Source organism: Acartia tonsa, chromosome 9 (assembly GCF_053477335.1).
Source record: "Acartia tonsa isolate MP-2025a chromosome 9, ASM5347733v1, whole genome shotgun sequence".
In the NCBI taxonomy this organism is placed as follows: domain Eukaryota; kingdom Metazoa; phylum Arthropoda; class Copepoda; order Calanoida; family Acartiidae; genus Acartia; species Acartia tonsa.
The window spans coordinates 41,566,179-41,584,192 of NC_137268.1; the positions used below are offsets into that span (position 1 = coordinate 41,566,179).

General features: G+C 33.5%; 4 protein-coding genes across 4 annotated transcripts; 3 read left to right on the forward strand and 1 right to left on the reverse strand.

Moving 5' to 3' along the window:
* Window positions 1-4,535: 4,535 nt before the first annotated feature.
* LOC145327884 (uncharacterized) lies at window positions 4,536-7,066 on the reverse strand. Its single transcript, XM_080171415.1, has 4 exons — window positions 6,557-7,066; window positions 6,193-6,283; window positions 5,231-5,365; window positions 4,536-4,849 (listed from the first exon to the last, which is right to left on the reverse strand). The coding sequence occupies exons 2-4, from the start codon at window positions 6,254-6,256 to the stop codon at window positions 4,581-4,583; spliced, it is 468 nt and encodes a 155-aa protein (XP_080027541.1). The 5' UTR covers window positions 6,257-6,283; window positions 6,557-7,066; the 3' UTR covers window positions 4,536-4,580.
* A 212-nt stretch (window positions 7,067-7,278) lies between these two features.
* On the forward strand, window positions 7,279-9,814 carry LOC145328962 (uncharacterized). The gene is made up of 3 exons (XM_080172942.1): window positions 7,279-8,795; window positions 9,059-9,142; window positions 9,660-9,814. The coding sequence occupies exons 1-3, from the start codon at window positions 8,569-8,571 to the stop codon at window positions 9,772-9,774; spliced, it is 426 nt and encodes a 141-aa protein (XP_080029068.1). The 5' UTR covers window positions 7,279-8,568; the 3' UTR covers window positions 9,775-9,814.
* Window positions 9,815-9,942: 128 nt separating this feature from the next.
* LOC145328959 (uncharacterized) lies at window positions 9,943-12,847 on the forward strand. The gene is made up of 7 exons (XM_080172941.1): window positions 9,943-10,580; window positions 10,802-10,887; window positions 11,055-11,260; window positions 11,804-12,014; window positions 12,200-12,362; window positions 12,579-12,632; window positions 12,768-12,847. The coding sequence occupies exons 1-7, from the start codon at window positions 10,241-10,243 to the stop codon at window positions 12,830-12,832; spliced, it is 1,125 nt and encodes a 374-aa protein (XP_080029067.1). The 5' UTR covers window positions 9,943-10,240; the 3' UTR covers window positions 12,833-12,847.
* Window positions 12,848-12,888: 41 nt separating this feature from the next.
* On the forward strand, window positions 12,889-15,914 carry LOC145328958 (uncharacterized). Its single transcript, XM_080172939.1, has 6 exons — window positions 12,889-13,034; window positions 13,247-13,565; window positions 13,692-13,831; window positions 13,950-14,178; window positions 14,404-14,955; window positions 15,052-15,914. The coding sequence occupies exons 1-6, from the start codon at window positions 12,909-12,911 to the stop codon at window positions 15,672-15,674; spliced, it is 1,989 nt and encodes a 662-aa protein (XP_080029065.1). The 5' UTR covers window positions 12,889-12,908; the 3' UTR covers window positions 15,675-15,914.
* Window positions 15,915-18,014: the final 2,100 nt, after the last annotated feature.

The window sequence follows — 18,014 nt, forward strand, 5'->3', positions numbered from 1 at the left end:
AGTCTTCCAACTAATTCACTTACAATTTTGCTTCATATCCGTGTCATGTTATTTAGTTGACCCTTTTTAAAAAAATTTAAATTTCCCTTCCTTGCGAAAGAATGTTTTTAAAACTTAAAACATATGAAATGATATTATCACAGATATTATCATCAATCTATAATATAATTGGCCAAAAAGCCTTCATAAAGTGTTATAAAGCATATAGAGAAGTTATCTATATTCCAACTTTCAATATGTAACTTTGAAGCAATTTTGTTTGTTTTCTACATTACCGAATACTTTGTGAAATCAATTCGTCTTAAATGTAACTTTTCTTAAAAATAGGTTTCTAAAACTTGAAATATAATTTTTAACTTTTCTCACCAATGAATGATGAAAGTATAAATTTAAGAACAATTTGAAATATTTACCCTCTAACGGCTAATTTATTTACTATAATTTCATCGTATTAAATCCAAATTTAATCTTGTTTCTCCCCCCCCCCCACCCCAATTATTACCATACCATTACCAGGTTGGTTACGATATTATATATTTGTTTTTTATCCGTGGACCGTGTGACATGAAAGATTAAGCATCAAATCCTCCCCCCCTCCTCAAAGGGGAAATTAGCATAATTCTTACATGTCTACCTAATAATTATAAAACATACATAAGTAGCGAAGCTCTAAAATTATGAATAATAAATAGACCATTTGGAACAATGTATGGTTGTCTTTTGAAGCATTAAGCTAATAGAAAAACGTTAAAACTTAAACAATTGAATTTACAATTACATAATCCTAAATTTGCCTAAACTTAAAATTGTTTATTAATTATTTCTTATCAGTTCAGCATTTTGATTTTTGATTATTATTTATTATTGTCAACTGTCCTATCCCCTCCTAATATTTATGTTTTTCCCCCTTTTTTTTGGGGGGGGGGGGGGGAGCTAAACAGATATCCTATTACCTCCTAATATTTATTACATACAACACCAACCCCAATTTTAGGGGGTTACATGGGGGGGGGGGGGGGGGCGCGCATTACCACTCCGCCCATATTCATAATGAGCGGTGAAAATGGACAATTCAAAACATATGGAAAATAGGAATTAGCGAAGCTTTTCTATAATTTGTGTTGGTTATAAACGTCAGTTAGTATTACTATTTTATATAATTTATAGACAGAATACTTACTTTATAATTATACTTATGCATTTATGTTAATGTTCCCCCCCCCCCCCCCAAGAAACAAAACAAAACAAAACATATGGAAAATTCAAAATACTAGGAATTAGCGAAGCTTTTCTATAATTAGTGTTGGTTATAGACGTCAGTATGTTAGTATTTATATAATTTATACTTATAGACAGAATACTTACTTATAATTTTGATTATACTAATGCATTTATGTTAATGTTTTGCTTTAATGGATATTGTCATCCTTGTTAAAAATATTTCACACATCCGATCCCATTGAAGATATCTAGAATATTATAAATCTTAATAATTTCTTGGAAACCAACAACAAAGAAAAATTTGTAGGGGGTAATTAATGATTCCTTGAAATTTCATTTGCTTACAGACCTTTGAAGTGACAACATTTGAACATTTGTTTTATTTTTGCTATCGTTATTATGGCGGAACAAGGACAGAGAGTCACAGTTGGGCGCAGGCGCAAGCCGGTAGCGATGGATGACTTGGTTCCTTACTTCCCCCGTACACTTACCTGTACAGATCCAGAACCAAGTTTATACCCCGACCTGATGCCTGGATGGTACGCCCATTATCAGGTCCTTCACAGATCTTTTAAAGATATATCTAACCTGCTTTACAGGTCGGGGTTTCAGAGTGTTCGGAATATGCAGGCGATCAGACTATTTAGTGAAGGAATTGGTATATACCAATTCCTTCACCAAGCCCTTCCATCTTCTCAGCGTACACGCGAACAAAACCAACTTGTTCTGCAGCAAATGGAAGCAAAATGCAACGGTTACCGTGACGACGTTATCCAGGCGTTAGCTGTCTATGACCGTGCGATAGGATTAGATGGCACAGTAGATCTATCAGATGAAGACGAATATCCCGATATCTCCGGCGATGTAAATCCATCTTCCGATGATGGAGATATTGACGCCATCCTGGAAGTTCTGGAACACGAAGGTGGCGCGAGCGAAGGTGAAGGTGATGACTCTGATGAGTCAGTGATCATTATCGATTGAGTTGAGAATGAGATCGCATTCCTGTGAATATTTAGTTAGATTCCACATAAATAACATAACTTGACATATATATGCTATAATAATAAAACTATGAAAAATAATTTTCTTATTTTTATTTAATTTAATTTGTAATTGCGATGCTGCTCTATAATTTGAATTATAATTGAAGAAGTAAGCTCTGTTTGTCTGTAGCTAAGGATCTCGCTAACCACTGAACCTATATGGTTCTCCTTTACAGTACAGCTTCGTATAGGTCCTTAGATGGTTTTATTTGTGTACTTATTTTAACTTTGAATTGAAGACATAAATTTAAAATTATCAATAGCTATAGTATTAACTTTAACAAACAAAAACATTTAAAGTGCCACTAGAGGCCTCTAGGGGCGTAGCCGCTAGTAAACTTATAAAGAAGTAAGCTCTGTTTGTCTGTAGCTAAGGATCTCGCTAACCACTGAACCTATATGGTTCTCCTTTACAGTACAGCTTCGTATAGGTCCTTAGATGGTTTTATTTGTGTACTTATTTTAACTTTGAATTGAAGACATAAATTTAAAATTATCAATAGCTATAGTATTAACTTTAACAAACAAAAACATTTAAAGTGCCACTAGAGGCCTCTAGGGGCGTAGCCGCTAGTAAACTTATAAAGAAGTAAGCTCTGTTTGTCTGTAGCTAAGGATCTCGCTAACCACTGAACCTATATGGTTCTCCTTTACAGTACAGCTTCGTATAGGTCCTTAGATGGTTTTAGGCTATTTTTCTGCCCTTTCATATCCCTTCGAATATAGAGCCTCTAAATGCTAGGGGCGCAGCCGTTTGTATCCAAGGAAGAGACTCGAGAGACGTTTGATATAGTTATTTGATATACTTAGGTAGGTAGGTAGGTAGGTTCGAATATAGAGCCTCTAAATGCTAGGGGCGCAGCCGTTTGTATCCAAGGAAGGAAGAGAGACGTTTGATATAGTTATTTGATAAAACTTAGGTAGGTTAGGTAAGCGTTCCACGTATTTAAAATTATCAATAGCATCGAGACTCGAGACTCGAGAGACGTTTGATATAGTTATTTGATATACTTAGGTAGGTAGGTAGGTAGGTTCGAATATAGAGCCTCTAAATGCTAGGGGCGCAGCCGTTTGTATCCAAGGAAGGAAGAGAGACGTTTGATATAGTTATTTGATAAAACTTAGGTAGGTTAGGTAAGCGTTCCACGTATTTAAAATTATCAATAGATAGCTATTTCTTGCATCGTTAACGAATAAAAGCTAACTATCTCGGACGAAAAATCAACATGTTTAAAATGGACGTACGGACATTCTGGTAATGATTATAGAGTTGCTACGCTTTCTAAATCGGACGGACCGACCATAAGAATGAATAAAAAAGTGTATTATTTCGAGTTTCTTATCACATTTATTTTTATCACGAATATGAATATGAAATGAAATGAATGAATTTATGAAATACAAAATGAAAATGAAACAATGAAATTGAAAAACGAAAAAAAAACAGACAGACAGACAGACATATTTACATTTAGAAATATAAAGTAGATTTGCTACTAAAAAATGAAACAATGAAATTGAAAAAAAAATTAAATGAAAATATTAAAACTAAAGAAAAGGGGTAGTTTCACGAAATGCATTTGAACTTAATTTAGTGAACCGCATATTTTATCCTGGTTAAATGGGTAAACTACATTTATATGGCATATATTTGAAATGAATTCAATTTTCTACCACGTAGTTTTTAAAATATCAAGACCTTAAAATTGTCTTTTTTGTGATATATGCAATTTAAAAAGACGATTTTCAAGTCTTGACATTTTAAAAACTATGTGGTAGAAAATTGAAATTTTTTCAAATATATGCCATATAAATGTAGTTTAACCATTTAACCAGGATAAAATATGCGGTTCACTAAATTAAGTTTAAATGCATTTCGTGAAACTACCCCTTTAAAAAATCTGCAAATTTAGTAAATAAAGTATTATAAATATATCAAAAATAGTATATACAAAATTTGAAAATATCCCCCCCACCAATAAAAATAACCGCGGGCGCTCGGCCCCCTAGCCATATAACCTAACCTAGCCTAACCTAATCCAGTCATTTAGTCGGGGGGGGGGGGGGGGGGGGATAATTGGAATTCTAGTAAATAAAGTAAATATATCAAAAATAGTATATACAAAATACAAAATAGATTTTTACAATTTTTATCCCCCCCCCCCCCCCACCAATAAAAATAACCGCGGGCGCTCGGCCCCCTAGCCATATAACCTAACCTAGCCTAACCTAATCCAGTCATTTAGTCGGGGGGGGGGGGGGGGGGATAACAACACAAAATAACAATAAATTAACAGTAAATATCAACAATAATCAATAGAATTGAAATTGATTATTGTTGATATTTACTGTGGCGTGCGCACCTATTGTCAAATTGAAAATAGGTTGCACACGTTGAGGTTGACGTTCTTGCTGTGGCGGGGGTGGGGGAGGTGGATTGTTGTCGGGAAGGGGCTCTGGAGGGTCGTCCTGCTGTTGAGGGTGGTCCGGCTCTTGAGGATGGTCCGGTTGTGGTGGTTGATGGGGAACATTGACATTATTGTTGTTCCCCATGTTCCCCATCTGTTGGATAACCTGTTGACCTTAATAAATTAAATCAAAATTAAAATTAAAATCTCTCAGGAGGGTGGTCGATAGATCGATGTACATCCCCAGTGATTTTCCCTTCTGTAGATTACAATTAGTTCCATAAAAGCCAAAAAAAATACATTTTAATTAAAGATCCAGCTTAGATTTTTTGACGCATTTTTTGGAGCTTCTCTTTTATGGATGTTTTCATCCTTGTTTTATAATAATCATGTAAGCAATTCTGTATGATATTTACTATTAATTTAAAATAAATGGTTATTTTTTCCAAACCATAAAATATCTCAACGCAATTAATTAATTAAATTAATTCCAAAAGGTGAATTTATTATTTTAGAGTAAGGTTACTGGACAAACGTATTATATATAATACCTACCTAATTGTCTTGCAGCATTACGGCGTCGTTGTCGTCGAACTCGACGCTGGTCATCAGGCTGGGGTGCAATAGCAGCCACAACCGGATCATCTCGGAGGGGGGCCTCAACAGGAACAGGAAGAGGAACAGCGACACCTTAATAAATTATAAATGTATAGAGTCGAAGCAAAATTTTAAGTAAATTTGTTGGAAAACTGCTTCATACAGGATAATGTTTATGGTCATACTTACATTTCTAGGACTTAATTATAGAGTTGCTTCGCTTATAATATTATTCTTTGTTGTCCAAGGAATCAATATACCAAAAACCAGATCAAACGGATAATTAGATCACATAAAATTTTGTTGTTATAAAAGTAGAAAAATCAACATGTTTAAAAGGGACGTACGGACATTCTGGTAATGCTTATAGAGTTGCTTCGCTTTCTAAATCGTACGTAACTACATCATGCAAAGTTTGAAATCGATAGGACAATTCTAACATGCCTAAATTAACGAATAAAAGCTAACTATCTCGGACGAAAAATCAACATGTTTAAAATGGACGTACGGACATTCTGGTAATGATTATAGAGTTGCTACGCTTTCTAAATCGGACGGACCGACCATAATTATAGAAAAGCTTCGCTTTTAAAAAGGTAAAAAGGAGAACCCGATCGGTTCATCGGTTAGCGAGATCCTTTAGTATAAGGATTATTTATTCATTATATTACACTTTGTGGAATAAGTTATAACTATAAAAACAAGGATGACAACATCCATAAAAGCGAAGCTCTGAAAAGGTAGGACAAACGGACATTAACACTTGTATAATGTCATGTTTATAATTGTTTATGGTTATGGTTATGGATTTACGGACATTCTGGTAATGATTATAGAGTTGCTTCGCTTTCTAAATCGTACGTAACTACATCATAATAAATAAATAACTAAAAATAAATAGAATTCAATATATATTATACCTTGACGTCGTTCAAGTATTCGCTGGCTCCTTCGTTTCGTGCTGCTGGGTACTCTAGATTTCATTATTCGTTGATCGTTCGGATATTTATACTGAAATAATAATTTAATAATTAGTATTTTATTTTTCATAATGCAAATGCAGATATAATTAATTTCAATTTCAATTCAATTTCATCAAAACGTTCACAATATACGTATAAAAACACTGCAAAATCAAATATTAAAAAATAATTAAGTTTATAAGTTTATTTTATGCGTATATAAAAACTAATTACGCATTAAAACAAAGAGAAAGGCGGTCAAAAGGTAGAGAAAGCCATTAAAATAAAGGGGTTGTATGCAAAAATGTAATTTCCTCATTACCTTCCGATAAGCCGCTGAAATTTATTTTGCCTTTTCTCGGCAGTTTTCGGCGGTTGCGCCGCCGTTTCTTCTCCCCTTAGTATCCAAGTAACTTGAAGTTGGCTGGCCCATCTCTCGTTCGTCGCCAACCTACTATTTAACTTTAAATTACAAATTTGTAAAATGTAAATTATCTTTATAAACCAACCTAATGCCGTAAAATCAATCTTCGAATAAACCAACCTAATGCCGTAAAATCAATCTTCGATATTTATTATTTAGAAAATGTTAAGATTTTTAATTTGTTAATACTAATAGTCTAATAGCATGAAAAAATTTTATCTTTACATACCCTTTAAAATAAGTGGCATCCGAGAGGTCAATATCCAAACATATATGGGTGGGGGAAAAGGGTTTTACATGTAAGTAACAGTTAACACCTTTATAGTCCCCCCCCCCCCAAAATAAAGGGAAGGGCAATGGGCTGTTTATTTTACTCTAGTCTCCCCCCCCTCCCCTTTTAAGGAGGGTTGCTATATGAAAAGAAAGGGTTGAACTTGATTTTGAATATAACCCCCCCCCCCCCAAAAAAAAATACAAAGAATAATCCCTTTATTTATTTAAATTTTCCTTTATAAAAATTTTCCATAATATATATATGACGACACCTTTATTATACATAGAATATATGAAAAGAAAGGGTTGAACTTGATTTTGAATATAACCCCCCCCCCCCCCAAAAAAAATACAAAGAATAATCCCTTTATTTATTTAAATTTTCCTTTATAAAAATTTTCCATAATATATATATGACGACACCTTTATTATAACCCCCCTTTATTTATTTAAATTTTCCTTTATAAAAATTTTCCACTAATGCTGGGTGACGGGAGAGAGTTTTTTTTTAACTTTTAAGAAAGGTTTATATATATGACACCTTTATAAATTATAACCTTATATTATAATGGCCGATAAATTGATGTACACTCCCAATGATGATGCACAAAATTACCCCTTTTGTAAATAACAATTCATAGTTGAAACGTTTTTACACTCAACTTAATGAAGCAACCAAGTCCCAAAATTCCCCAAAATTGTTGAGCAAACCAAAAAGAAAACGTTGGTATAAAACTTTGTTTTTAAAAGATATGAAATGATACAGATATTCATCATATCATTATCATCAATCTATTCTATAATTGGCCAAAAAGCCTTCATAAAGTGACCTCAAAGCTGACAATGTCAATGGTAATCCTTGAATGTTATGTAACTTCCAATATGTAACTATGAAGCAATTTTGTTTGTCTACATTACCGAATACTTTTTTAATTCTATTCATCTCAAATGTAACTTTTCTTAAAAATAGGTTTCTAAAACTTGAAATATAATTTTTAACTTTTCTTACCAATGAATGATGAAACTTAAGTATAAATTGAAAAACAATTTGAAATATCCAGCCTCTAACGGCTAATTTATTTACTAAAATTTCATCGTATTAAATCCAAATTAAATCTTGTTGGTTCCCCCCCCCCCCCTCCTCCTAACCATTACGTTATGATGGGTGGAGAAAAAAAGATTACATATAATTATATTCAAATAAGAAGTGTTGAAAAAGGGGGGTGGGGCAGGTTTCAAATAATCTTTAATCTTTTAATCTTTAATCTTTTACGGAGGGTAAATTAAGTGTTAAATTACCCCTTCTGCAGATTAAGCATCAAATCCTCCCCCCTCCTCAAGGGGAAATTAGGAGAATTCTTAGTCTTACATGTCATATAAATATTTTCCAACACAGATTATAGTTATACCCCCCCCCCCCACACTTTCTTTTATGTGTGTTTATTTTATCCCTTACTATTCCAAAAAATAAAATTATGGGTGGAGTTACTGTTAAGTTGTTAACCCTTTTCTTCCCCCAATCATCCAATGTAAGCGGTAACCTGGCCATTCTCACCACCTTAGGCTTAAAGTCATAAAGTCATAATTAATATTAATCTTTTTTTTTAGTTTTAGTTCAGTTACAACATCGTTAGAGAATGGCTGAGCCTGACTCTAATAAAGTTATAGGTGACGATGATGACAGTGAGGTTGTCCAAGCTATGCCTGACTCTTCAGTTACGCGTACTCGTAGTTTGCGTGAACGTAAGACGATCCCCGATGCAAGCATACCCGATGTTTTGGATGAGGTTGACCTTGATATGTTGGAGGAAAAGGAGGGTTTGGGGTCCCCCCCCAAAAAAATAACCCCCAGTGATAACATTAGGTAATAATAATATTTTCATTTTATATTTAATAATGTTATAAAAAAACTAAAAGGGGTAGTTTCACGAAGTTTATTTATTAAGCTCAAATGCATTTCGTGAAACTACCCCTTATAAAATTAGTGGGTTTCGTCGTATTTTTACTTTTTATTTACTATTAAGCTCAAATGCATACCCCTAATAAAATTATAATAAATGGGATTATGAAAAGTAGTAACTTTTTATCTTAGGGTAGGTAAATGTTATTTATTTATTTAATTTTCAGTTGCACTCCAGGGTCGGTAATGTTGGAGGAGAAGGAGGGGTTGGGGACCCCCACAAAAAAAATAACCCCCAGTGATAACATTAGGTAATAATAATATTTTCATTTCATATTTAATAATGTTATAAAAAAACTAAAAGGGGTAGTTTCACGAAGTGCATCTACCCATGCTAAAAAAAGTATAGAAATGGGATTTTTACAGTAACTTTTTATTTATTAAGCTCAAATGCATTTCGTGAAACTACCCCTTATAAAATTAGTGGGTTTCGTCGTATTTTTACTTTTTATTTACTATTAAGCTCAAATGCATACCCCTAATAAAATTATAATAAATGGGATTATGAAAAGTATTGTATTTTTACAGTAACTTTTTATCTTAGGGTAGGTAAATGTTAAAAAAATATCCTTACTTACTTTTGGTCAGGTTAGGTTGGGTCCTCCATCCATCCTCCGGGGCGCATTCCTTCCATGTTCAGCAACTCTCGGTGCTCTACACACCAAGAGAGGCCATTTTTTTTTAGAATATAATCCCAAATTTGGTAAATTTGGTGGGTTCTAAAAAGAACCAGAGAAATTGAAAATTTATTTATTTATTTAATTTCAGTTGCACTCCAGTCACTTCAAAAATAGCTGATCCACAACGGAAGCGAATAATAAAGTTGTGTTCACCTCCAAGGGTCAAGAAAAGAAGAACAGAGTCTTCTCCACAATCGAGGTAAAAAAAACAAGTAGCCAAATAATTTTTTTTTATTTTGTCCAGAGGGCAAGGGAAAAATAATATTAATTAATAATTAAAATAATAGGCTATTTTTTTAAGGTCAAAACCTGACAGCCCAGAACCTGAAAATCCAACTTCACCCCCCAAACCTTCTCCCCAATCGAGGTAAAAAAAACAAGTAGCCAAATAATTTTTATATTTTGTCCAGAGGGCAAGGGAAAAATAATATTAATTAATAATTAAAATAATAGGCTATTTTTTTAAGGTCAAAACCTGACAGCCCAGAACCTGAAAATCCAACTTCACCCCCCAAACCTTCTCCCCAATCGAGGTAAAAAAAACAAGTAGCCAAATAATTTTTATATTTTGTCCAGAGGGCAAGGGAAAAATAATATTAATTAATTATTTTAAGGTCAAAACCAGCAAGCCCACAACCAGCTTCACAAACAACACCAGATACATCACCAATGCGCCCACTCAACGTAACGCCGCCGCCGTCTCCATCACCTACAAGTACAACAGCCACACCTAAAGCCGCAGCTGGAGACACACCTTCTTCAGCACAGTCATCCCCAGCTGGAGAAAAGCCAAAAGGGAGAGGTGGCCGTACAAGTACAACAGCCACACCTAAAGCCGCAGCCAAACCTAAAGCCGCAGCCACACCTACAACACCAGCTGGAGACACACCTTCTTCAGCACAGTCATCCCCAGCTGGAGAAAAGCCAAAAGGGAGAGGTGGCCGACAAAAAGGATCCAAGAATAAACCCAAGATGAACAGTGACAGTACGGAACATATGTTCATCAGAGGTAAGCTTAAATTAGTATAATTAATATCAATAACATAGGTAGTAACATTAAAAATTTAATTGACAGGATGTCTATTTGTCTGTACTTAAATAAAATACATTATATTATATTTATAATTAATAACCATACAATCTCAACCGTAAATACATAAATTTCTAGAATACTAGTTTGTTTTACTTTACCTATAATATATTAAATTAACTGTTCTATTGATTACCTAGACTGCGTGGGTACAGTACAAGGGGACACACACTCGCTCTATGACCGCCTTGATGGGAAGAGGATAACATATAGTAATGGTGATAAGGTACAAACATAAATACTAAAAATAATAATAAAATGTAGAGGGGGGGGGGGCAAAAGTGACACTTTTTGAAAGCAAAACTAAAAGTCAAGAAAGGAACACAACTAAAAAAAGAGTTACAGGTGTGAGATTATTAAATAAAATGTTTAATAAAATTAAAATTACTTCAGGTTTATGTCTACTTGGTTAAAGTGCTTGAAGATCATGCTTACATGATCCCCAACTACCCTGGAAAGGGTCAGAATAAGACCCCGTGGGGGCGGGGGTGCAAATACTGTAACTTCCATACCTGGGATGGCACATACCACGTGAAAGAATACCCCAAAGAGGGAAAACCATTAGAGAGATTTATACTGCAAGAAACTAACCTTCTTAGGTAATAATATTAAGTTGACATAAAATAACATGATGTATTAACGCAACGTGCCGGAGCCGTATAATTTTGATGCGGCTCCGGCTCCGGGGAGCCGTATTTGGAAATACGGCTCCCGGCTCCGGCTCCAGCTCCGGCTCCTACCTTAAAATTAATATATCAATTTTTTTCCATTATTGAATTTGATAAAATAAGATAAATAATATAAAATATTTTGCTTTTATTTGATTAAAGCTATATAAAAGTAGAAGGATGTGTGTCTATTTGTTAAGTAACAATAGTTTTTCAGTTTATTATATGGAAATAGACCGTTGCCAAATTATAATATTACTTTAAAAAATCATTTTTACCTAGTCCGGAGCCGGAGCCGTTTTTAACAAAAAATACGGCTCCGGATCCGGCTCCACAAAAAATGTTGCTGCTCCCGGCTCCAGAACACTGGTATTAAGTATTCATAAACATTGATTAAAAATATATACTGACAGACAAGGTGAATTATAGAGTAGCTTTGCTAAAAAAAATAATATTAATTGCTTACCTGTTTAGGAGGTTTAGCCGTCACTGGATCATTGACCACAGAGATGTTTACCGAGAGTATAGGAAGGGAGTGAACCTGGCCAGCTTTCAGAGGAAGTTTCAACAGGCCCAGGCAGATGCTGAAGTTATCCATGAAGTCAAAATATACGTCACTGCCCTAGAAGCGCTGCGCCACATAACAGGAAAACTGGTTAATAATGAAAGTTTCCTTCGCTTTAAGGTAAATGTATGTTTAATATTTTTGATCATATTTGCTGTTATCTAATGTCTCATACCTATATTTTTTTAAACAAAATTAATTGAAAATGATTGCTAAAATCGAAATATATCTTCATGTCAGTTAGAATAGTGTATTTTTTAAAAATAGGTTGAAAAACATACTAACTTTAAAAAATTCGCTTTAAGGATACGGATGCCAATGCCTTTGACCATATCGTCGCCAAGCAGGTCGGTTTACTTGAGAAAGGCAAGAAGCAGGATGCACCCACCAGCAAACAGCTTCATAACTGGCTGCAGGGGCAGCACAAGTATTACATGGAATCCTTCAAGAAGATTTTAGAAAATAAAGGTATTAATAACTATTAACTATTAAGTATTATAATTTATAAACTAAAACATTACTAAATAATTTCAAAATCTGAAAGAAATAACAAATAATTAATTTAAATTATCTTCACTTCCGCGGGTGTGTACATTGCCGAAATCGAAGGAAAGGTGCACACCTGCGGAAAAAATGTTAATATTTAATTATTTTAAATAATCAATATTATCTTTGTTTCCGCAGGTGTGCACCTTTCCTTCGACTTCGGCAATGTTCACCACACCGACTTCATTGCAGGTAACCTAAATAAAATAAATAAACTATTATTATTTATTAATGCAATTACAACTGCAGCAGCTACATAACCTGAATTAAATAAAGTAAAGTAAACTATTATGAATGAATAATATAAAAGAATTACTAATTTTTCAGTAACTGCAAACTATACCGATGCAGACGGTCCCAAAGAATTGTTGCTCGCCTGTGAACAGGTATAAGTTTAAAATTAATTCTTAGAAATTTAGAATGACCACAAATACCTAAATGATAATTTGATTAATTACTTATGTTTAGATGCCTAAACCCGATGCTTCCGGCCGCAGCATCTACGAATATTTCGAAGAACTGTTGAAAAGGTTTGGGCTTGAGCATTATCAACTTCTCAGCTCCACATCCGACTCGGCTGCCAACTGTGTAAAGGTAATGAAAAATTATAAATTATAATTATAAAATCATAACTATTTAATAGTTTTTTCTCGCATCGTATTTTAAATGGCTTTCCGCGGATGTAAAATGTACAATTGTAAGATAAAACCAGTTTTTTTAGATGAATATTTGAATGAATACGAGAATTAATATTATAAAACAATACCATTAGAAAGTAAATCATTAATTTATTTTTCATTCTTTAGTCCGTCAAGATACTCAATGAAGAGCACGGGAAAACCCCCACAGAGTATACAAGTTTCATGAACCATGAGGGAGTCAGTGATGATGATAGTGATAAGGAAGACACACCTGAGGCTGATAGTGAAGATGAAATCCCGTTGGATTTGTTTATAGAAGATTTAGATGAGGTTGAGGATGGTGTTGTAGAAGCCGAAGGTGAGGGTCAGGATGGAGATGAAGAAACCCTGGCAGGAACAAGACAAGGCGATGGCGGCGATGGCGGCATATCAAGTGCGATTTTCTACAGGTCCATCGCCATCAAAGATCCACAACAAAGAGAGGGTAAGTAAAGTTAAATTAAATTCATTCCCAAAAAATTCAATGAATTACATTTAATGATTTACAGGGGTAGTTTCACGAAATGCATTTAACTAAATTATATTAATTTATTAAATTATTTCTTTTCAGCAATCACAAATTTCGGGAAACTAATAGAAGAGAACATCCAAAGAACAATGAAATGTGATGAGCAGAAATGTGGACTTATAGTGGGAGGTGTTTGCCTCAACCACCAAGTGGAGTTGGCGTTGAAGCAGGCTGCCAAAGTTGTAAGTAAATTAATTAAATGATTAATAGAACCAACTAAATAACTTATACAGTAACTTAAAAAGTTAAATAATAAATTATACAAAAACGTGAAAATTAACAAATATTATATTTTTTTAGAAAGGGAAGGGGTACAACAGAACCATAATTAACCTGGCAAAGCTGGTCAGTAAAATTATGAATAACAAGAAGCTGCGTCGCATTTTGGTAGAGAGTGGACAACGTATGCTTACCAGATACGTGGAGACGAGATGGAGCTCCAGAATGAACATGATAAAGCGGTTCTTAGAGTTGTTTGACAACAAACCACTACTTCAGAAGGTGAAAAAATCCGTGCAGGATCAGAAAGGTAAACCCAAAAAAGTTAATTATAATTTAAACAACAATTTAAAACTAACAAAATTACCAATTTAAATTTCTCTCTGTCCCTTAATTAAACAAAAGAGAAAGGTAACAAATAGAAGTTTATTAAAATTTAAACTAAATAAATTATTTCTTCTCTCGTTCCCTTAATTAAAAATTAGAACTGTATATATCAATAGAATTAATTTTTAATTTTTAATTTTTATTTTAGTCAACAAGAAGTTTGACAATCTGTGGCCAACACCTGACCAGGTTCTTGCCCTCAGAGAAGTCCTGGAAGTGTTGGAGTGTGTGGATACCATGCTGACAATTCCTGCACAAGCCCATGAGGCCACAATCGTCCAGATGTTCACCATGCTGGATACGGTGTTCTTTACCCTACGGACAAGTATGCCTGGCAACTTATTCGCTAGACGTGTATTCAAGTTCCTTCACCTGAGAGTTAACAAGATTGTCCGTACTAATGCAGGATGGCAAGTCTGTCTCTACCTACACCCCCTGTCACGCAGTCATTTGGAAATGATTGCGAGTGGCACACAAAGCTTTACGGTGACACAGGATGAAGCAAAAACAATTTTACAACAAGCACCCAAAAATTGTAGGTTGTTGGGTGAACGGCTACACCGAATCTCACTGAGAGCCAACCTAAGTCCTGAAGAAAAGGCAGATGAAGAGGCCGACCTGCGTAGAGCTAATGCGGATGCCGACAATGAGGATTCCGAAGCTGACGAGTACGAATCTCCAGAAACTGCACCTCCCACAGGTAAAGATATACAATATTAATTAAAATAGATAATAATAATAACATTAGTTAAATAATTCAATTATCATTTTTATTAATTATATTTATGTATTACAGGCATGATGACACCCATCCAAAAGATGTTTTGGAACAAACAACAAGAGTTCAAAGAAATTCAGGCTCAAGCAGCAGCCAAGAAGAAAAAGAAAGAACAACGTGACAAACAGAAGGATCCCCTGGACGTCATGAAGAAACACCTGAAAGCTGGGCTGAAGGATTGGAGTAACATAGAAGAATCCAAGTTGCATGCCTTGACATACGGTTACCAACGTGAAGTCGCTAAGATAAAGGAGGAAATTGCGAAAGTCAAAAAATCTAAGTCCAAGGATTTCGATGTTGAAGAACGCCAGAAACTGTACAAACAAGGAGCAATGACCGCAACCCACAGGATGCTTACTGCCAGGTATGAACATGTTGCAGAGAAGATATGTTATCCACCTGGACTTGTCAGTTTGATGACCAACTTCAACAACTTACCTGTTTCTAATGCGAGGTGTGAGAGAATTTTCTCACACCTCAAATTAGTTTACTCATCGAGGCGGTATAACCTAGAGAAAGAAACCATCCACGCCATCATGTTCTTGAAGATGAACAAGCTAGTCCCCAAGAAGTCCCAAGCATTTTGGGATAGGCAGGTAAAAGTTACCAAGAAGACAGCAACCAAGGAACTGGAAAAGTGAAATAATTTTTGTAAATATGTTTATCATATTAATTATGTTGGAAAGAAATAAAGTAGAAGTAAAGTAAAACAAATAATTTAATGAAATAATTTTGTGTTTTTTAAATATCTGTATCATTACCATTATAAAATAAATGTTGTAATAAAACCCAAAAAACTGTTTATTGATATATTTTTTTTTTTGCAGTATTGTTATTTAATTTAACAAGGATGAATAATCAATAAGTAGCGAAGCCAAAAACATTACTCAAATCATACTTGTCTTGTGTCTTTATGCGTGGATGGTCTCTTGCTCGAGGTTCTAGAGTAAATAAGTTGGACATCAAATGAAAGTAAATACTAAATATCCAAAAATAAATTTGAATTTCAATTAAAGGGTGATGGAAAAAAATAAAAATGCGTACTTGCCGCTTCGCTTATATTATTGTACATTCAAACATCAGTAAACCAAAAATCAGACCAATCGGATAATTAGGTCACATAAAAATTTGTTGTTAAAATGTAAAAAAAATACGGACATTAATGTCAGAACTGAATTATCAGAATGCGAATATATAAGAGTCTAAGCAAAATTGTAAGTAAATTTGTTTAAAAACAGCTTGATAATCAGGTTTAATATGAGCGTACATTTAAAACCGAGTTTCAACGCAAAAAAAACGCGGAGCCGAATCTAGAAATACGGCTGCGGATGTGTGTATATTTGGTAACATATGGTTTTTAAGTTTAATTTAAGGAAATAGACCGTTAAATCATATTATTACTGTAAAAACTCACTTTAACCTAATGTGGAGCCGAGCCGTTCTGAACGACGTAAAAAAATGCACGGAAATTCTTTTCGAACACAGGGATTCAATATTTTTAGGTAAGACTTATCGATAAAACACACCCGATACTTTGTAATTTTGGAACGATATAAAAAAATAAAAAATAAACATAATTAAAAACAAAGTATGGAGCTTGCCGAATTATTCACAGTATAAAATCTGTGCGTTTAAAATTGAAATTACCAAAAGGCAAAATAAGAATAATTAAGTTATAACGAACAGACTTATCACTTTATATTTACAAATTATTACAAAATCCTTACCTTAATATACAGTAAATGATTATGTGTACTGCCTTCCGAAATAGAAAACATAGCCTATTATTTTGACGTGTATGTACTCTTATGACATTCACTCAAAACAATAGACTACAATAATTTTTTTCGGACGACAGTACAGAATTAGATCTTCTTGTGTTGACACTTGACTAAGACTTTGTTTCTTTCTTCTTTTTTTTTATAACTATGCAAATAATATTTATCACTTTATTTTATTGTATTAATATAATTCCATTTGAAGTTTTCACATTGAATATTAAATTTTTTATTATTTTTCACTTTTCTTTGTATCTAACTAACGCGTAGTATGACGTGTCAATACACTCTGAAATTCAAATAAGGACTGAAGAACTGTGTGTGTGTGCACGAGGTGCACGAGGTAGAAATGTACATGGGTAATTAGAAACTTCAATATAATTTATTTCGTTATATTTACATTTTTTAAAATAAGATTTTTTAATATGTTTTGACCACGGTAAATAATAAAAATTTGTTGGAGGAATTTTTGTGTATATATTTATCCCTGATATAACAGCATACACCGGAAACGGATGATATCAAATAACAGGGAATCTATAAATATATTGTTACAAATACAATTACAAACTATTATAAGTTAACTTTAATATATTTCATTATCGTTATATACTTTTTTTACGTAATGCAAAATTATCCTTTTTTAATATTAGGAAGAATTTTTATTTTACCCTGTAAAAAAAGCAATGAAAAAAGTAAGACGTCTAAAATGTCGTATTCTTAACAGGTAGACTTTTTGGAGTAAGGAAATTATGTCATCACATTAATTTCATAGAAAGAACCTAAAAGTCTAATATATCTAGTAAATTTTATTTCGGAATTGTTTAACGAACATACTTAATTTAAGATTGCGTGATTTATTTCGAAATAGAAATATAAAACGTAAAAATTTATTATTTTTCAAAATCTTCTATTTATTTACCAAGTACTTCGTATATAAATATTAAGAAATTTGAATATTTAGAAAAATAGAAATAGGGATGTATTTTTGAACGAAGTGAGAGGGGAATTAATATCCTATTTTTGAAATAGAATTCTTGCACACGTATATAAATATTCCCCAATTTCAATATTTTCATATGTCTAAATTCCCTTCCAAATTTACTCGAAATACGATACGTTTAGGGTTTAGAATAGTTAATATTTAAAATATCTAGTAGACACATCATTGGTCCCATGTCTATAATGTACCTGACCCTACTG